This window comes from Gobio gobio, assembly GCF_949357685.1.
Source record: "Gobio gobio genome assembly, chromosome: 16".
Lineage (NCBI taxonomy): Eukaryota > Metazoa > Chordata > Actinopteri > Cypriniformes > Gobionidae > Gobio > Gobio gobio.
The window spans coordinates 3,790,357-3,808,393 of record NC_137109.1 but is presented as its reverse complement, the minus strand read 5'-3'; the positions used below and the strand labels follow the sequence as shown (position 1 = coordinate 3,808,393).

General features: G+C 39.8%; 1 protein-coding gene across 1 annotated transcript; it reads left to right on the top strand.

The window, feature by feature from the left end:
• The first annotated feature begins 203 nt into the window (after positions 1-203).
• Positions 204-16,784, top strand: pcdh12 (protocadherin 12). Its single transcript, XM_079838934.1, has 5 exons — positions 204-245; positions 514-3,502; positions 5,285-5,376; positions 6,089-6,234; positions 15,811-16,784. The coding sequence occupies exons 2-5, from the start codon at positions 602-604 to the stop codon at positions 16,197-16,199; spliced, it is 3,528 nt and encodes a 1,175-aa protein (XP_079695060.1). The 5' UTR covers positions 204-245; positions 514-601; the 3' UTR covers positions 16,200-16,784.
• The last annotated feature ends 1,253 nt before the right edge of the window (positions 16,785-18,037 follow it).

The following is an 18,037-nucleotide window of genomic DNA, read 5'->3' as shown; positions in this document are numbered from 1 at the left end:
AAAGATGTGTGAAGAGCTAGAGGCAGTGAAGGAAAGAAGTGGGATCATGTTTCGTTAAAAGCACAGACTCATTTCTTCAGAATCCACTAATTTCTGCAGACGGGTGGAGTTGAGCAGCACTGTACACACTCCTCCCTCGCTGTTTGTGATTGGCTCTCAGGCCGTTCCCACTGAATGTGCCATCCCAGCCTCCACAGTTCCTCACTTTAGTCCTGAGCCGGGAAGCAGCAGCTGTGTGTGAGTGAGTGAGTAATGCTTTGGAATAACATTGATCTGGCTGACGCTAGACACCTTTATTTACAAATCAGAAGTAATCTTTTATGAAAGTGGTTATGCAGTGTACCATGATTGTTTGTTTGATATGTGTATTAAGTAATGTGTGCATTGATTTCAGTAAAACTCAGTTTTAAGGATAACACTTCTATTAAGTTTTTCATGATTTTACTGTAATTGGTAATTGTGGCGGTACTGTTTTCATCATAAATCATTTATAGTATTTAATTTTAACCCTAGAGTAGGTATAGGTTTTGTGGATTGTAGGTGTCTTGTGATGCCTATCTAGACTCTACGTAAAAGGAAATAGGAAAGCTCACACACAGTCATGCTCCAGGTGTTGCTCCTTCTGGCAGCTCTTATTGAGTGTCCACCCTGTTTCGCCCACACTCTGGGCTCTTCTCCCCTCATTATCCAATACCGTGTCTGGGAAGAACAACCCTCTGGGACCAGGGTGGGTCGCCTCCTGGATGACCTACGTGAGCTTGGGGTGATGGGATCACTGGAAAATTTCCAGATCGTCCAGCATGGGCATGAACCACCAGTCACAGTTGCTTCAAGGGATGGTACTGTGTCAACACTAGGCAGGCTGGACCGCGAGGAGCTATGCTCGGGACCAGAACTTTGTCAACTGTCCTTCAGTGTGCTCTACAAGAAGGGTGGTGCTATGCAGTTCCTCTCAGTTCATGTGGAGGTGATGGACCTGAATGACCACAGCCCTGTCTTCCCCAGTCTAGTGCAGGAGGTGGAGATCTCGGAGACAGCCTCGCTGAGAATGCGCATCCCTCTGGACCGGGCTGTGGATCAAGATGCGGGACCAAACGGCCTGCAGACGTACACCCTGTCTTCCAACCAGCACTTTGCTCTGGACGTCCGTACCTCTGGAGGGGCCAAGCAAGCTGAATTAGTGGTCATCAAAGAATTGGACAGGGAGTTGCAGCCATCTTTAGAACTGGTTCTGACCGCATGGGACAAAGGAACCCCCCCAAAATCGGGCAGCACAAAAGTTATAGTCACGATTCTTGACTCCAACGACAATAGCCCTGTTTTTGAGGAGGCCCCGCCTGTTATTGAGCTAGCAGAGGACACAGTTCGCGGGACGAGCGTCATTAATCTCCGTGCTACAGACCCTGATCAAGGTGCTAATGGGGAGGTGGAGTACTCCCTTAGTAAACATGTCCCACCGGAAGTGCAAAGACTATTCAGCATCCACCCCAAAACCGGTGCTTTGACTTTACAAGGCCTCTTAGATTTTGAAGAAAAGAACGTGTATGAGGTAGACATCCAAGCTCGAGATCTGGGGCCCAATGCTATCCCGTCCCACCACAAGTTGCAGGTAAAATTGCGAGATGTCAACGATAATGCCCCCCGGATACACATAACATGGACTCCACCAGATTCCCCCGTCGCAACAGTCACAGAGGGAGCACCAAATGAGTCTTTCCTCGCTCTTGTGATGGTGTCTGATGCCGATTCTGGGGCAAACGGGCAGGTACGAGTGCACATTCTCAGCGGATCTGGCCCCTTCAGACTCAAGCAAATCCATGGGAACAATTACATGGTGGTAACCAATGACACTCTGGATCGTGAGAGACAAATGGAATATAACCTTACTCTTCTAGCGCAAGACAGTGGCGATCCTTCTCTGTCCTGCGTCAAGCACATGACTGTCCATGTTTTGGATGAAAACGACAATGCACCAAAGTTCACCAAAAGTCACTACCGGGGCGTCCTCAAAGAGAACAACACACCTGGCTTCAATTTCTTGACTTTGGAGGCACATGATGTTGACCTGGACCTCAGCGGAAGGGTATCATTCGCCATTAAAGAGTCAAATGAACTGGGGACACCGACAGCATTTTTCTCGGTCCACCCCAGCAGTGGGGCTGTAACTGTCCAGCAAACATTAGACTATGAGGAATCCCGTTCCTACTCATTTGTTGTGGAGGCTGTAGATCAAGGATACCCACCAATGACCAGTAGTGCAACAGTGGAGGTCGAGATACAGGACGTTAATGACAATTACCCCATAATCCATGAGCCACCACCCAAGAAGGGAGTTGCATTGCTAAGTGTCCCAGTGAATGTGGACAAAGGGGAGGTTGTGACTGAACTCGGAGATAAATCTCTGGAGGATAACTTCCACAAACCAAGAAATTACTCTTCCCTCAACAAACCCGAAGGTTTTCTGGCCACTACCATTCGGGCCAGTGATCCAGATTCTGGTCTCAATGGCAGACTCAGTTTTAGAATAACAAAAGGCAACCCTTCAAATATATTTTCTCTGGACAAAACGTCTGGGCAGCTCTATGTGAACACATCTAATGCCACAGAACTGATTGGCAGAACTTTTAAGCTGGGCATAGCAGTATCTGATATGGGAACACCTACGCTAACCACAAGAGCCACTTTGGAAGTAACTTTCATCAACTTTCGTGACCACCTGAAGAACTTGTCTCACGATAACCAGGCCCAGTTCAGTAATACAATGCTTCTGGCCATCTGCCTCGGTTCAACCTGCCTGGTATTATTTCTAGCCATTGCTTTGGCCAAGACATTCTGTCATCCTGACAAACGGGACAACCGTGCTTACAACTGTAGACAAGCCGAGTCAACCTACACTCGCCACCCACGACGGCCTCAAAAGCACATTCGCAAGACTGACATCCAGTTGGTACCGGCGCTTCGGGGTCGCAAAGAAACCCCACAAGAAGATGAAGCTGAGGTGTTGTCATCTACATCATCACCCTTAGTGGAAAAACCAAATCCACACGGCCAGTTTACCCTTACACCAACCCTTGCTCGCATGACTCAAAATCAAGCTCATATGGAAATGGATGGGAACCCACCATTCACTCAGAGCAAGATACTCAGAAAGCCTGGGAGCATAGAGTGGAATGGGACACTTCCTTACAACCCAGGAACGCCATATCGAACCCTGCAAAAGACCAGGAATTCGTCCTCATCTTCTTTCGCAAACTCTCAGACCGGCACACTCAGACGCAACAAAAACGATGAAGTCAAGCCCACTACCATGGACCCCTCACAAACTATGGCTTCAGTCCCTAGCAATCAGGCCACATTACGGAGACCAAAAACCACAGAAAGAAGAGGAAGGATGGAAGAGGCAGACCACAGGCAGATCCTGAGGAACCTTGTTCGGCTCTCTATGGCGGCCTTTGCAGAGAACGGCTCTATTGAGCTGTCCTCTGCCTCACCAGAGGTGCAAGTAAGATCATTTTTTTACTATTTTAACATTTCAGATATACATTAGACATACTTTGAAGGGTATCGTCTTCCATTTCAAGGCACTCCAGTTGATATAATCTCAAGTAGATGATAGTTTTCCCACTCGGCTGGATACTGGATATCTATAGCGGCCTAAGGGGACAGTTGACAGATGATGAAGGCATGATGAAGTGTATTCAGACACAGTTCAGTGTCACACAGTAACTTAAACCTTTAATATGCCTCAGGAGAAAACGCTGCCAATCCTCAAAGTTATCACATTACAGAGTCCTACTGAATGTGAGAAGAAAATACAGATTTGTTTCATGTTTGAGGGGGAAGCTACTTAGATACTTCTGCACAGTAATATTATACTTTTTAGGCATGTATGGGCTGGAGGGAGTAAACAAATTGTACTTGTACTGATCTGATTCTCATTAAAGGATTAGTTCACTTTTAAATAAACTTTTGCTGATAATTTACTCACTCCCATGTCATCCAAGATGTCCATGTCTTTCTTTCTGCAGTGGAAAAGAAATGAAGGTTTTTGATGAAAACATTCCAGGATTGTTCTCCATATAATGGACTTCAATGGGCTCCAAACGGTTCAAGGTCCAAATGACAGTTTCAGTGCAGCTTCAAAGGGCTTTAAACGACACCAGATGATGAATAAGGGTCTGATCTAGACAAACCATCAGTTTCTGAGAGAAACCCAGCAGTATTTATGCTATTATTTTACCTCTTATCAGACGAACATGATCGTCTCTGAGCTCCGCCATAACTTCCGCTAAGTGAGGTCAAAATACGAGCCTGGTCATAGAAATATTGATCGTAGATGCCTCATTCTACTGATCTGTACAGGTGCTAATGAGGCATCTACGTATACATCTATGACCACGGTCGTATTTTGACCTCACTTAGCGGAAGTTATGGCGGAGCTCAGAGATGATCATGTTCGTCTGATAAGAGGTAAAATAATAGCATAAATACCTTGAACCGTTTGGAGCCCATTGAAGTCCATTATATGGAGAAAGACCCTGGAATGTTTTCATCAAAAACCTTAATTTCTTATCGACTGCAGAAAGAAAGACATGGACATTTTGGATGACATGGGGGAGAGTAAATGATCAGCAAAAGTTTATTTAAAAGTGAACTAATCCTTTAAATAAAAAAAAGGATAAGAAAAGTGAGAATAACTACATTTCACCAGCTTATATTTCAAAATACCCAAAAGTGCTGTGCTAGTCAAACGGTGTATCCTTTGGGTCTGGGTCCACCCAGATGCTTAACTCCACCAAAGCGTTTAGCAGAAACAAAAGGTCCTGGCGCGGGTCCGAGCCCTCACGTGAATACAGTCAGGAAGAGCGTGGATCCTGACCTCCCCTTTCTCTTTTCCTCCTCTCTAACCCACCCTCCCTTACTCACTTGGCCCAGTTGGCAAATTAGACCTGCAGAGGAAAGGGGCCGAAATGTCACCGGTGCCTGTCCTCGCAGCCAAGGCTGGGTTTCTTATGTGCATCCTGGAAGGAAATAGCCTCTAGAAGAATAGACCCTGTGTAGAAACAGCTTCCTGTCTCTCCCTCAGCCCTTCCACAACTCCAACTTAAACTCACTAACCCATTTTCCCAGAATGATTAATGTAGGCTGGCTGTCCACTGTGTTGTAGCTTAATCAAAAATGATGGCCTTCAAACTTGTCAGGCATTGGGTATGTGGTGGTTCAGGCACTTGGACAATATTTGTGAAGACACGCACATTTTTATGATGTCTTTTTAATTCTACAGCAGGTGTCTCAGCTCCTGTCTCTTTTGCATCAAGGACAACTTCAGCCTCGACCCAATTTCCGTGGAAACAAGTATTCTCACAGAACTGGCCGGTAAACCTCTTTTTAACTTCCTTTTGACCATTTATAGAAGCTCTTGACTACATAAACACGGCACTCATCCCTGAACTACAACTAAAAGCAATACCACAATAACCACACTATCACAATAGCCATCTTAGTCAAGCTAGTCTCATCAGAATTGAGATTTTATCCGGTCGTTTTCTGGGAAGTAACCGTGAGTCGGTGAGTATGAGGTGTTTGATCCGCCGCTCTGTCTTCACACACAGATTGTTTTGAATTTCACTTATGTTCATTTAGAGTCAAGAAGAGAAAGACTGTGATTCATCTGTGCAAGACATGGCTTGCTTAAAACAAAGACAGCAGTCAGTCACACTGCCTTTGCTGTGTGCTGTATTGTTTGAGTTTCAGTGTTAGTAAAATCCCAGCTTTGAGAACATTATTTAACTGATTAGAGATAATCACATACCTGATATTCCCTTACAAAAAGGCATTGTGCGACACCATGGTACAGTGCCTTGGTACCTCAATATACCATAGTACTGAATGATCGCCATATTAAAATATCACGGTATAGAAATGGTACTACATACCATACTAGTGTCATGGTACCACGTTAATACATTTATATACTATACATATAAAAGGTTTTTACTTGTTCTCAGTATGTCTGCATATTTAATAATCATACTGTCAGCTCTTCCACTAATTGTGACATTGAATCGTTCACCATTGTGTACTGTAGGTCAGGGACGCAGGATGCTGATTGGCTGAGCACTAAAGACAGCGGTCATGGCGAGAGTGAAATGGGTGATATGGACTGGGAAACCGGCAGAGACTCACCTGTCGACCCCTTATTTGAAGAAGGCCTCCATAATCTGCTGGCATCTGGTAAATGTTCATAAAACCTTCATTATTTTAATGAGTCCACTGATATGTTTAATTAAAGGGATAGTTCACTCAAAAATTAAAATTCTGTCATTTGCTCGACGTTGAATTGTTCCCACACCATAAGTCTGAAGCCTCGGACGATTGTCACCCGCGATTATCGCCAACGTTTAACACCTTGTGACTTAAAAAAAAAAAAAATGTAATCACCTACAAATATTTTTATTTAATTTCTGTGTTATACTATATATATATATCATGACAAAAACTATGAGGAAAATCAACTGTGATTTCCGTCAACAAATAAAAGCGAGAGAAATGTTAGTGAGGGAGGATTAGGGCAGAGATGGGGTCAGAACTGATGATCTGTGTCACAGATGCTGATCTAACCTCTGGAAAACACGGCTCATCCCCAATCCAGCTCCAGAGCGGCTCAATCAATAACACACATTTATGCCAGACCAGTGTTTATCAACTAATGCTGATGAATAATCACACTGTTCACTTTACCATGTTTATATAGTAATATGTTTTAGACGGTTGTAACAATGCAGATTTATCTCCTGAACTTGAATGAGCTCCTGCAACTGCAACAGAGGCGCAGACATTTCAAAATAAGAGTCCTGGTGTATTTCCAGCTTGTTTATAATTAAAAGTCACGCATTATATATTCGCTTTTGGTTACACAATAAACTGTGTTTAATTTAATCCCCATTTAATTCATAGTCAGGAGGAAAGACCAGTATTTGACACATATTCAATAAGTATCAGGGTTATAATAGTTCACTAAAATCATCAAAAAAATCTTCATTACTTGAAATTAAATAAATGTTAACTAAAATTAAAAAAATAAATAAACAAACTTATTTGAAGCTTTAGCTTAACCTGATATGGCCTACTGACTAAAACAGAAATACACAGTTATAAAAACTATACAGATGTTTTTAAAAAACAAACAAAAAAAGTGAATTGAGCTCTTTCGTGTATTTTAATGTCAAAAACAAAATGATGTTAATGTCAGTTCAAGTGACAGTCGGTTATGTAACGCTTAAATGCTTAATGTATTACAATTTAACTAAACTCATTATATTTTAGGAGAATAAATCTACTGTAGATTTAAATCTTATGATATCTTATGACTAAAACTAAAAACAATTCAGGTTACTAAAATATGACTAAAACTAAATGGCATTTTAGTCAAAAGACTATGACTAAAACTAAATCAAAATATGCTGTCAAAATGAACACTGTTTGGTATGAGTGGTCAATTTCAGTCATACAACACAACGCTGGTGTTAACACAGAGCTGAGGGATACACTGGGATATCTGACCGCTAAATACTGGGATATCTGACCGCTAAATACTGGGATATCTGACCGCTAAATACTGGGATATCTGACCGCTGTTGGACTAAAACTGAAGGAATCTGAGTTAAATTAGAGGAACAGAGCTAACTGTGTAAAGTGAAGTCAGGCAGCGGCAAATGACTGTGAATACATTACAGGATTTACTACTTGTTATAGGTGATTTCCAGATATCCATCATTTGTCCTGTTTACTACGTGTTTTTCCATACACAGTCCAGTAAGACAACAAATAAAGCATCCATGCGTGAAGTGTGCTGATCTGGATGAAGGTAGATTTCTGCCGCTGTGTTTCCTTTGTCTATGTATAGAGTAAATGTTTGTGCGCAGTTCCTTCCATCTATTGTTCCGAGACTCAGCTCGCTCTAAATTAACGGGGACCTTTTTTGTTCTCCTGAATTAAAGGTCCAGTTTGTTGTCTCTGTTTTATCTCTCTGATGTCTGAGCAGTTTTACCTCAAATCTTTATCAAACCAAAGATACACAGTGAATGATTTTACATGCTCCAGGATTTTCCACTCGCGTCCAAAAACGAGTCTTCATAGGCCGTCTGACCAATCAGAGCAGAGGAGACCAATTCAATGTATTGAATTGCATGCTAATATGCCAACATCAAACTACAGTCATGACCCTCAGGAGTCAGGAGTGTGAGGTCAGTGTTAGTCATGAGGACAGACATCAGTGTTGTGTTCAAGGGCTTTCTTTCTGAAGCGTGCAGATACACATTCCCTCTCTTCCTCTGGAGTCATCTCAGTCTAAACCCCTGACTCACACACACACACACACACACACACACACACACACACACACACACACACACACACACACACACACACACACACACACACACACACACACACACACACACACACACACACACACACACACACACACACACACACACACACACACACACACACACACACACACACACACACACACACACACACACACACACACACACACACACACACACACACACACACACACACACACACACACACACACACACACACACACACACACACACACACACACACACACACACACCTGCTCACACGGATATTCACATGTCCTTGGGCTCTTCACGTCATGCCACTGTTAATTTTGACAGCAAATTTTGATTTAGTTTTAGTCATAGTCTTTTGACTAAAATTCCATTTAGTTTTAGTCATATTTTAGTCACCTGAATTGTTTTTAGTTTTAGTCGACTAAATATCATAAGATTTTAAATCTACAGTAGTTTTAGTCTCATTAAAATCTAATGAGTTTAGTTAAATTGTAATAAATTAAGCATTTAAGCGTTACATAACCGACTGTCACTTGAACTGACATTGACATCATTTTGTTTTTGACATTAAAAATACACGAAAGAGCTCAATTCACTTTTTTGTTTGTTTTTTAAAAACATCTCTATAGTTTTTATAACTTTGTATTTCTGTTTTAGTCAGTAGGCCATATTAGGTTAAGCTAAAGCTTCAAATAAGTTTATTATTTCTTTCAATAAATCTCAGTTAACATATATTTAATTTCAAGTAATGAAGTTTTTTTGTATGGTTTTAGTGAACTATTATAACCCTGATACTTTATTGAATATGTCAAATACTGGTCTTTCCTCCTGACTATGAATTAAATGGGAGTGAAATTAAATACAGTTTATTGTGTAACCAAAAACTAATATATAATGCGTGACTTTTAATTATAAACCAGCTGGAAATACACCGGGACTCTTATTTTGAAATGTCTGCGCCTCTATTGCAGTTGCAGGAGCTCATTCAAGTTCAGGAGATCAAATCTGCATTGTTACAACCGTCTAAAACACATTACTATATAAACATGGTAAAGTGAACAGTGTCATTATTCATCAGCATATCCAGGCATAAATGTGTTATTGATTGATTCCTAACATTTTCATCTCGTTTTTATTTGTTGACGAAAATGACAGTTGATTTTCCTCATAGTTTTTGTCATCCAACACTAGTTTTTATTTAGTTATCGTCTCGTTTTCGTCAGTGAAAAAAGGTTATTGACGAAAATTATGACGAAAATTATTCGTCAATGAAATTAACACTGGCCTTAACCCTTATTGTTAACACAGTGCAGGTGATGCATGTGTGTGTGTGTGTGTGTGTGTGTGTGTGTGTGTGTGTGTGTGTGTGTGTGTGTGTGTGTTATGCATACCCTAAGGATAGAAAAGATGGCGTTTGCGTTACAAGCATCACTGTTACTTGTGTTTATGGTTATGGTTATTAATCTTCAGTGTGTAAATCATATTGCACTGACACATTACAGGAGGTGTGCTATCATTTCACCCTCAGACGCGCTAGAAGGCGAGACTGCATTGATTTACAACTATAATGCTAACTGCAACTCTAAAGATTTAACAATAACGTCTAGTTTTCTGAATGGCACACACATGTCAGTGTAAAGTGTGTGTGTCTGCCGGTGGTTGTTTGGATGTGGTTGGACTCTTTCGGGGATTTTAACCATGTGTGTGGGTTAATGAGTTTAACAGTTTTAGATGAATTAACGATGCCAGCATTTCCCTCAGTAGCGAATTATGAGGCACTGTGAGAAGCAGATTGTGAAATAAAAGCCGAAATGAGCGATGGCCGTGAAGAGGTGCAGGGCGAGAGGAAGTCCTGAAGCTGAGGTCTCTCTGATGGGGCTTTGGTTTGATCAGATCTTCACTCACACCAGCTCAGCTCTCTCATTAAGAGCCTGAAAGACCCACACACACCAGAACCAAACGCTGTAGCCATGCCTCACTGTGCTTGAAGACTCATGCTCTTCCTTCTTTAGATGCTCTTCACACTAACAACCGAGCATTTAAGGGCATTTCTATAAAAACAGCATCTATTTCTGTGCCATAGAAGAACATTTTTCTACTATAAAGAACATTTTGTCCAGTGGAATGCTAAGTTCGTCATGTTTAAGAAGCTTCGCTCTCACACAAACACAGAAAACCTGTGAATTAGAGTCGAGTTATAACACAATTTGAGCTTATTCACTTAAGCAAGTATCTGTGGAATGTTTCTGGCTTGATGAAGGTCATTTCCTCATTTACTGTGGCACTGAATCACCTCCTTTAGCCTAAAAGAGTGTCGTTTTAAGAGCCGCTGTGCTGTCAATACTGATCTGTCTTAACCCTCTGGGGCTCTGCCGTCATTTCTGACCCCACATTTTTTTGAAATAAAAAATGTAAAAAATCGTAGCTTCTTCAAAATGGTCTGAAACTTTGTGACTTTATTGGTACTTGTTATATGAACACCCACAAAAATTGGGGACAGGATTTGGAAAGTCTAAAAAAAAATAGTCACACTCAGAACCTTCGGGGCAAAAATGACCCCCATAGGAAATGAATGGAAAATTAGTTTTTTTGTGCATACAATCTACAAATCAGCCAGGAACAGACAAAAAACTCACACACATACACACAATAACACAATTAGCTTTTGGAATGGCACGCGTTAATTTGTGTGTGCGTGTGTTTTTGTGTGTATAAGTGTGTGTGTGTGTGTGTGTGAGTTTTGTTATCTGTTTTGCACACTTGATGTTTTAGAGATCTTCACTGTTGAGTCCTTTTTTTCTGCATTCTGGCTGATTTGTAGATTGTATGCACAAAAAAACTCTGTATTTTTATATTTTTGTCAATTTTCCATTCATTTCCTATGGGGGTCATTTTTGACCTGAAGGTCCTGAGTGTGACTATTTTTTTACGACCACTTAGACTTTTCAAATCCTGTCCCCAATTGTTTTGGGTGTTCATATACCAAGTACCAATAAAGTCACCAAGTTTCGGACCATTCTGATGAAGCTACGATTTTTTTTTATTTGTTATAAAACGCAAGATCCACTATAGTGGTAAAAATGTGCTATTGTGTGATAAAAATGCTCAATGTGTCCACCGGATGGCACCGATCTCATTACAAATTGCTTTCATGAGGCCTAGGCTTGACTATTGAACGAAATACAGCTTTAATAAAAATAAAATAAAAAAAATTATATATATATATATATTCTTTTTTTTTTTATTATTATATTCAATGGGGAAAAATGGGTCATAATTATTGCATAAATATTAATTAAAAATCATAAAATTATCTCAAAACACAAAAAAAGAAAAGAAAAAATATTATTGAACAAAAATATATTTAATTGATTTTACTCAAATCTTTTTTTATCTTAATCCCGCCCTCCGGGTCATTATTGACCCGAAAGTCCTGAGTGTGACCCATAAATGAAGAACCCCAGAGGGTTTTAAAGGAACACGCCACTATTTTTCGAAATAGGCTCATTTTCCGACTCCCCTAGAGTTACACAGTTGAGTTTGACCGTTTTCTAATCCATTCAGCCGATCTCCGGGTCTGGCGGTAGCACTTTAAGCATAGCTTAGCATAGATCATTGAATCTGATTAGACCGTTAGCATCTCGCTCAAAAATGACCAAAGAGTTTCGATATTTTTCCTATTTAAAACTTGACTCTTCTGTAGTTACATCGTGCAGCATTGATATTACACAGCGCCTGAAAATAGGCTAACTTCTGTCAACATAACCAACGTGACAACCTGCTTACACAGAGAGCATGCTGGGACTATTTCCAGGCGCTGTGTAATATCACTGCGCCGCTGCACTCATGGGACGCTCACAGCTCTTGATTATTACGCAGGAATGAGAGTATAGTTCCTACCATATCGGCAACTTTTCATTTTCCGTCGGTCTTAGTACACGATGTAACTACAGAAGAGGCAAGTTTTAAATAGGGAAACTCTTTGGTCATTTTTGAGCGAGATGCTAACGGTCTAATCAGATTCAATGATCTATGCTAAGCTATGCTAAAAGTGCTACCGCCAGACCCGGAGATTGGCTGAATGGATTCGAAAACGGTCAAACTCAACTGTTTAACTCGAGAGGAGACGGAAAATGAGCCTATTTCCAGAAATAGTGGCGTGTTCCTTTAAAGGCAGCCGTGCTGATGGACACTGAGCGTCAGGCCGAGGAAATGCCTGTTTACTGTAGTGAGGATAAACGCTCACCTCGTCCTGGTATTTCCTGCCATCCTGTTTTTCATCTACACAAACTCAAACGAGTAAACAAGTGGAGATTCAGACAGCCTTCAAAAACATTTGCTTCTGTCAAATGTTGTCAAAACCATTATATATATAAGCAATGTGTATATTTTAAAGCTGCATTTATGGTCAGGGTTTTTGTAGACATTCTTTGCACTTGGTCATAGTGATCAACTTCCCTTTACAGGAATATGAAAATACTGTCATTATTTACTCACGCTCACGTTATTCGAAAACTGTATGAATATTTTTCAGCCATGGAAAAAAATAGTTATTTTGTCGACTCGTTTCCATTCAAAAAGGATGTAGAACAACAACAACAACAACAACAACATAATGAAAGTAGATGATGTGCGCTAAATATTAGTCGGTGTGAAAAATTATAGATTACATGAAGATATATATTACTCTTAGAAGAAACAGTTAATGTTAACGTTTTTTAATATTAATTACCATAATTCACAGTTACTCTCCAAATTAATGTAGAAACAACAACTTAGTTAATTCCTTTTAATTACATTTTATTAATTAAAGGTACACTATCACGTGTGGCGTGATAAATATAAATAGTGCAGATGATTATGATTCTCTGATTAAACATTCACTATAGTCTTAAGAGATATAAGCAGTTTAGATAAAGGATCTCGCGCTGACTAGCTGAAGATGTTAGCTTTACTCATTAATAGACAAGAATAAACTCCAGCACATCAACCATATGAACTGATCTTCACAATAGATCATCTTTACAGTTAACTCCTGTTAGAGCGACATATGGCAGTTTATCTGTTTAATAACACACTTACTCACCTGTTGAGTGATAAAACCATCATCTCCATCATCTGAGTTCTCCATCTCCTGAAGCCGAGCCCATGTTGATTCTGGTTTTATCACGAGCTCTGTCGCGATCTCCTTCTCCAGCGACTTTACTCTGCTTACGGATATGACGAGACACGCGAGTGACGCATGTACGCAATTTCCCGCGAAAACCTTCCCGACAGGTCTAAACACTTATAATAGGCTATAGTTAAACCAGGGGCATGCCTTCATGTGCTATCGCAATTATCGTCGAGTTTCCTAGGTAAAAATTGCACATGAACGCCCTCTGATGTCGTGTTTACCAGAAGTTCGGAAATAATTTTGATACCCAATTTCCCGTGTCATAAACTTTAAACATGGTGGCGGGGAGAACTACTAATGTAGTATTTACATGTACAAGTAATCATTTGAAGAGTATTGTATGTTTGATACACAACGAAAATAGCCTGCATGACTGAAATTACAGAATCGGCAGAAAGCGTGACAGTGACACTACATATGATGTTGGTTTTAATAAGATTTTTTCCAATAAATATGTGAGAATAAACCTCCATGATTCCTGTTCATTCCGACAACAAAGTACTTGAATGCAACAAGCTCGTAATCACTACTTCTAAAGTGGGAATTAGGAAGTTTCGGAGAGCACGTGAAGGCTGCATTAAACTCTGGCATAAAGTTGGCTTGACGACGCGATTCGCGAATTTAGGGACCGTCTTTAAAGTTACACACGACACACACGTTTCTAACTTCAATAACAGTAAAAGGGAATGACTTACAGTCACCAAAACAACAACTGTAAAGTGTTCATCTAGGTGTCAGACATGATGAACACCTTTTAGATGTTTGATGTTTATTAAAATAAACTGTCAAATCATTATGTAGTTAAATACTACCGAATGGGATCATATACTCAAAATATACAATACTTTAAAGCTCAATAGCATTTGAAGAGAATGACTTATACACAGTCAACTTTACAGTTGGTTATATTCTCTTCACGTTATTGAAGTTAGAAACGTGTGTGTCGTGTGTAACTTTAGAAACGGACCCTAATTTGGCGAAAATCGTTAGTCTAACGTCAAACTTTATTTCAGTAACAAAGACTGATGTTTGAAAAAGGGTTCATTTGAAAGCTTGTTTCTGCCACATAATAAAACATTTTAAAAGGTAATTGCGACTTTTTATCTCGCAATTGTTTACATCTCACAATTCTAACTGTATAACTCTCAATTGCGACTTCATATCGTGTAATTTTGAGAGGGGAAAAGTCCGAATTGTGAGATAAAAAGTCGTATTTTTTTATTCTGAAACTTGACTCATTCAAATTTTGTTAATTTTGAACAAAAAGTGTCGGTTTCACTTTATTTTGATAGTCCACTTTAAACATTCTACTAACTATAAGTAACTTTGCAACTACATGTCAACTAACTGTCATTAGAGTATTAGTAGGTTATGGTTAGGGGTTAGGGTTCGGGTTAGTAGAATAAGTTGAATTATAGTTACTTATAGTGAGTAGAATGTCTGTTGGGGGACCAACAAAATAAAGTTTTAGTAAATATTAATCAGACAGTCTACAAATACTCTAATGACAGTTAGTTAACATGTAGTTGCAAAGTTACTTAGAGTTAGTAGAATGACAAAAGTGGACTATCAAAATAAAGTGTTACCAAAGTGTCTTTAAAGCTACACTGTGTATCTTTTTTAGTTTATTCTTTGCTAAAAACACTTAGTTCTTTCAAAAATATATGTGCTCATTAATGTAGATTTACTTCTTTCAAGTAATAAAGTATTCTGGTAAGTTTATAATATGCCATTGTAAACACATACGGGTGAGGGTTTGAATGCGGGTCGCCATGTTGCCCCTCCATCTTGAAAGTACATTAGCCAAAGACGGACAAACCCGTAAACTCAAGCTTGGCCTTTGGCGTTTTAACACTCGATGGCTCTGTGTCCAATGTGGACGAGGTCGAACTGGAAGCCATGTTAATCTTGGACTAAATCGGCCACCGTAGGAGTTAAAACAACATCGGAATTGAGAGGAACAGAAACTAATATTCACTGGATGGTCATATACAAGTTCACCACTAGATGGGGGAAAATATCACACAGTGGAGCTTTAAACCACATACTTTATCTCTAGAAAAACTAAAATAACCCATTAAACATGAAAGTATCTCCTACCTTTCTGGCCTTTGGGTTCTTTAAAACTGAGTGAAGAACCCACTGGGTTTTATTTCTAAGAGTGTATATCTCTGTAACTTATTAATATCCATACTCTTGTGAAAGACATGAACTCAGTGATATATGATCTGATCTTTCCTCTGTCCTCAGACGATGTGTTCTCAGACATGCCCGATCCGGCGTGGATAGCTCGTCTTTCTCTTCCTCTGACCACCGACTACCATGAAAACCTGTTTGTCCCGAACGGGCCGCCCTCGCCCCATGATGCCCTCTGTCCCGTGGCCGGTCCTGATGATTCCAGCTCTTTCTCCACGTTTGGAAAAAGCCCGGGGAAGAGCGGCCTGGGCGGCAGAGCTCTGATGTCAGAGGTCAGCTCTCTGTTTGAGATGCTGCTGACCCAGAAGGCCGAAGCCCAGTCGTGTCCATCCGCAGATGTGCTCTACAGACTCTCAGCCGCTTACAGACGCTCGCTCGGCCTGGATGCCCCGGCCAACACACGCCAATCTCCCATAATGCAATACGCCAACCATATGCCATAACAGCATCATTTTTGGGATGCGTGCAAGCCTCAGGAACACTGGCCTGACCTCTGAACCCCTGTCACAGGCCGAAGCGGCTCATCGTATCTAACCAGGTCTGTCTGGAACAGGCCATGACAAGAACATTTAATGTTTTATAAGAATCAAATAAGACGGAAAATCATATTTTGTTCTAAGTGTGTATGAGTCTCCTCTTTAGGAAGCAGATGTTCATATTCCCCTGAAGCCTTTCTCTCTAAACCCGCAGGTCTGAGATCAGCGCACACTGCTGGCTATTTGCTTATTTTCACTTCTCTAATGTGAATATTAATTTGTAGAGTGTTTGTAACTGTAACTATAATAGTCAAACCTGTAGGAATAAGCCGAACACTGTAAATACTGCCAAGCACTGACACACAGTTACGCTCTGAATGTCACTCGTTTTTCTCTGAATGCCATAAGTTATTGATATCAAAACAAAGATGTAAAATTTTTTTTTTGCAATATAATTTTGTATATGTGTAGTGCTCTTTATAAATTCATAATTGTCTGCACTTTTTCTGTTTGTAAACCACGTAAGCGAAATAAACAATTTCATAAACTCGTGCTATTTTTATTTCTTCGACCTTAAAGTCCATATATATTCCAAATGTAATAATCATACAAATATCAATTTGAACTTCTTGTTTATTGAGAGCATCATGCAGTTATGCATCATATTGACACGAGGCGTTTATGCTTCATAAAGTCAGATTTAGTGAGAATATGGAGGAAAAAAATAGTTTTATTCAGAGGCTCAAACTGAGAAAAATATGCAGTTTGGTGCACATTCTGATATTAATATGACTTTCTGATGCTTGTATTGTAAATCAATGAGATAACGGTATAGCAGATACTCACATAAAATGCATATAAATACCTGCCAATAATAATAATAATATGAGGACGATGACTAGATCAGGGGCCTATACCATGAAGCCGGTTTAGCTGGCTAGCCAGATATGTTTAAGCTTAGTTTGTACTAATCCTGGGTTTAAGGTACCATTAAAGTGGTTTGGCTTTCAGCAGTGTTTATCTCCATAGTAACTTATGCTCCACGGCTAACCTGCTCCAGGACAGGTTATGTTCTGGATATGAGATCTCAAACTGAAATTGGACCAATCAGCTGTGAGCAAAGTGACACGCCTCTGATGCAATGAAGCCACGCCCCCTGTTTCTACTCCAAATTAAAGGTCACTACATAGCAAATGGTTTTTAAAGACTAAAGTGTCTGGCTTTTAAGAAAGCTTATTTATTATAATCATTTTGAATGACTTAGATATCATTTAAGTAATTATTATACCCATAATCAATTGCACATGTATAATTTTAGTTAATCAATCATTAATAGGCACAAAATTAATATAAATAGCCTATATAAAGGTCATAAAAATAAGCTTTAAAATCAATAAATAAAGCTATAAAATGACTACATGTGAGTTTAAATGTTCAATTCTCTCTGTTTATCAACTAAACTAACTTCACAACTTTTACTTGCACTGACTAAGTACGATTATTTTTAAAGTTGTCCACTTTCATAGACATCTCTTTTCTTCTTCCTGAGTAAATTTGTTTAAATTTTTAATATTTTCAATCATTGAGAGAGAAGTGAATCTCAGTTTGACTGATCCACAGCGTGTGATTGGCTGTTCACTGCTGATGTTACAGCTCCTAAACTTAGGATCAGAGCCTGAGTTGACAGAGAAAGCTGATGATCAGCCTCATGGGACCAACAAAGCCTGAATAGATTGGTTTGGTCAACTCGAAACTAATCCTGTAACCCTGAGTTTGTTAAACTACCATCATGGTACAGGCCCCAG

What these genes read in the sequence shown, in the direction of transcription:
- pcdh12 (XM_079838934.1), top strand. Translation starts at nt 602, where the DNA reads ATGCTCCAGGTGTTGCTCCTTCTGGCAGCTCTTATTGAGTGTCCACCC. An exon ending in CTGCCTCACCAGAGGTGCAA is followed by an intron (nt 3,503 to 5,284) that starts GTAAGATCATTT and finishes TTAATTCTACAG; the next exon opens with CAGGTGTCTCAGCTCCTGTC. An exon ending in CCATAATCTGCTGGCATCTG is followed by an intron (nt 6,235 to 15,810) that starts GTAAATGTTCAT and finishes CTCTGTCCTCAG; the next exon opens with ACGATGTGTTCTCAGACATG.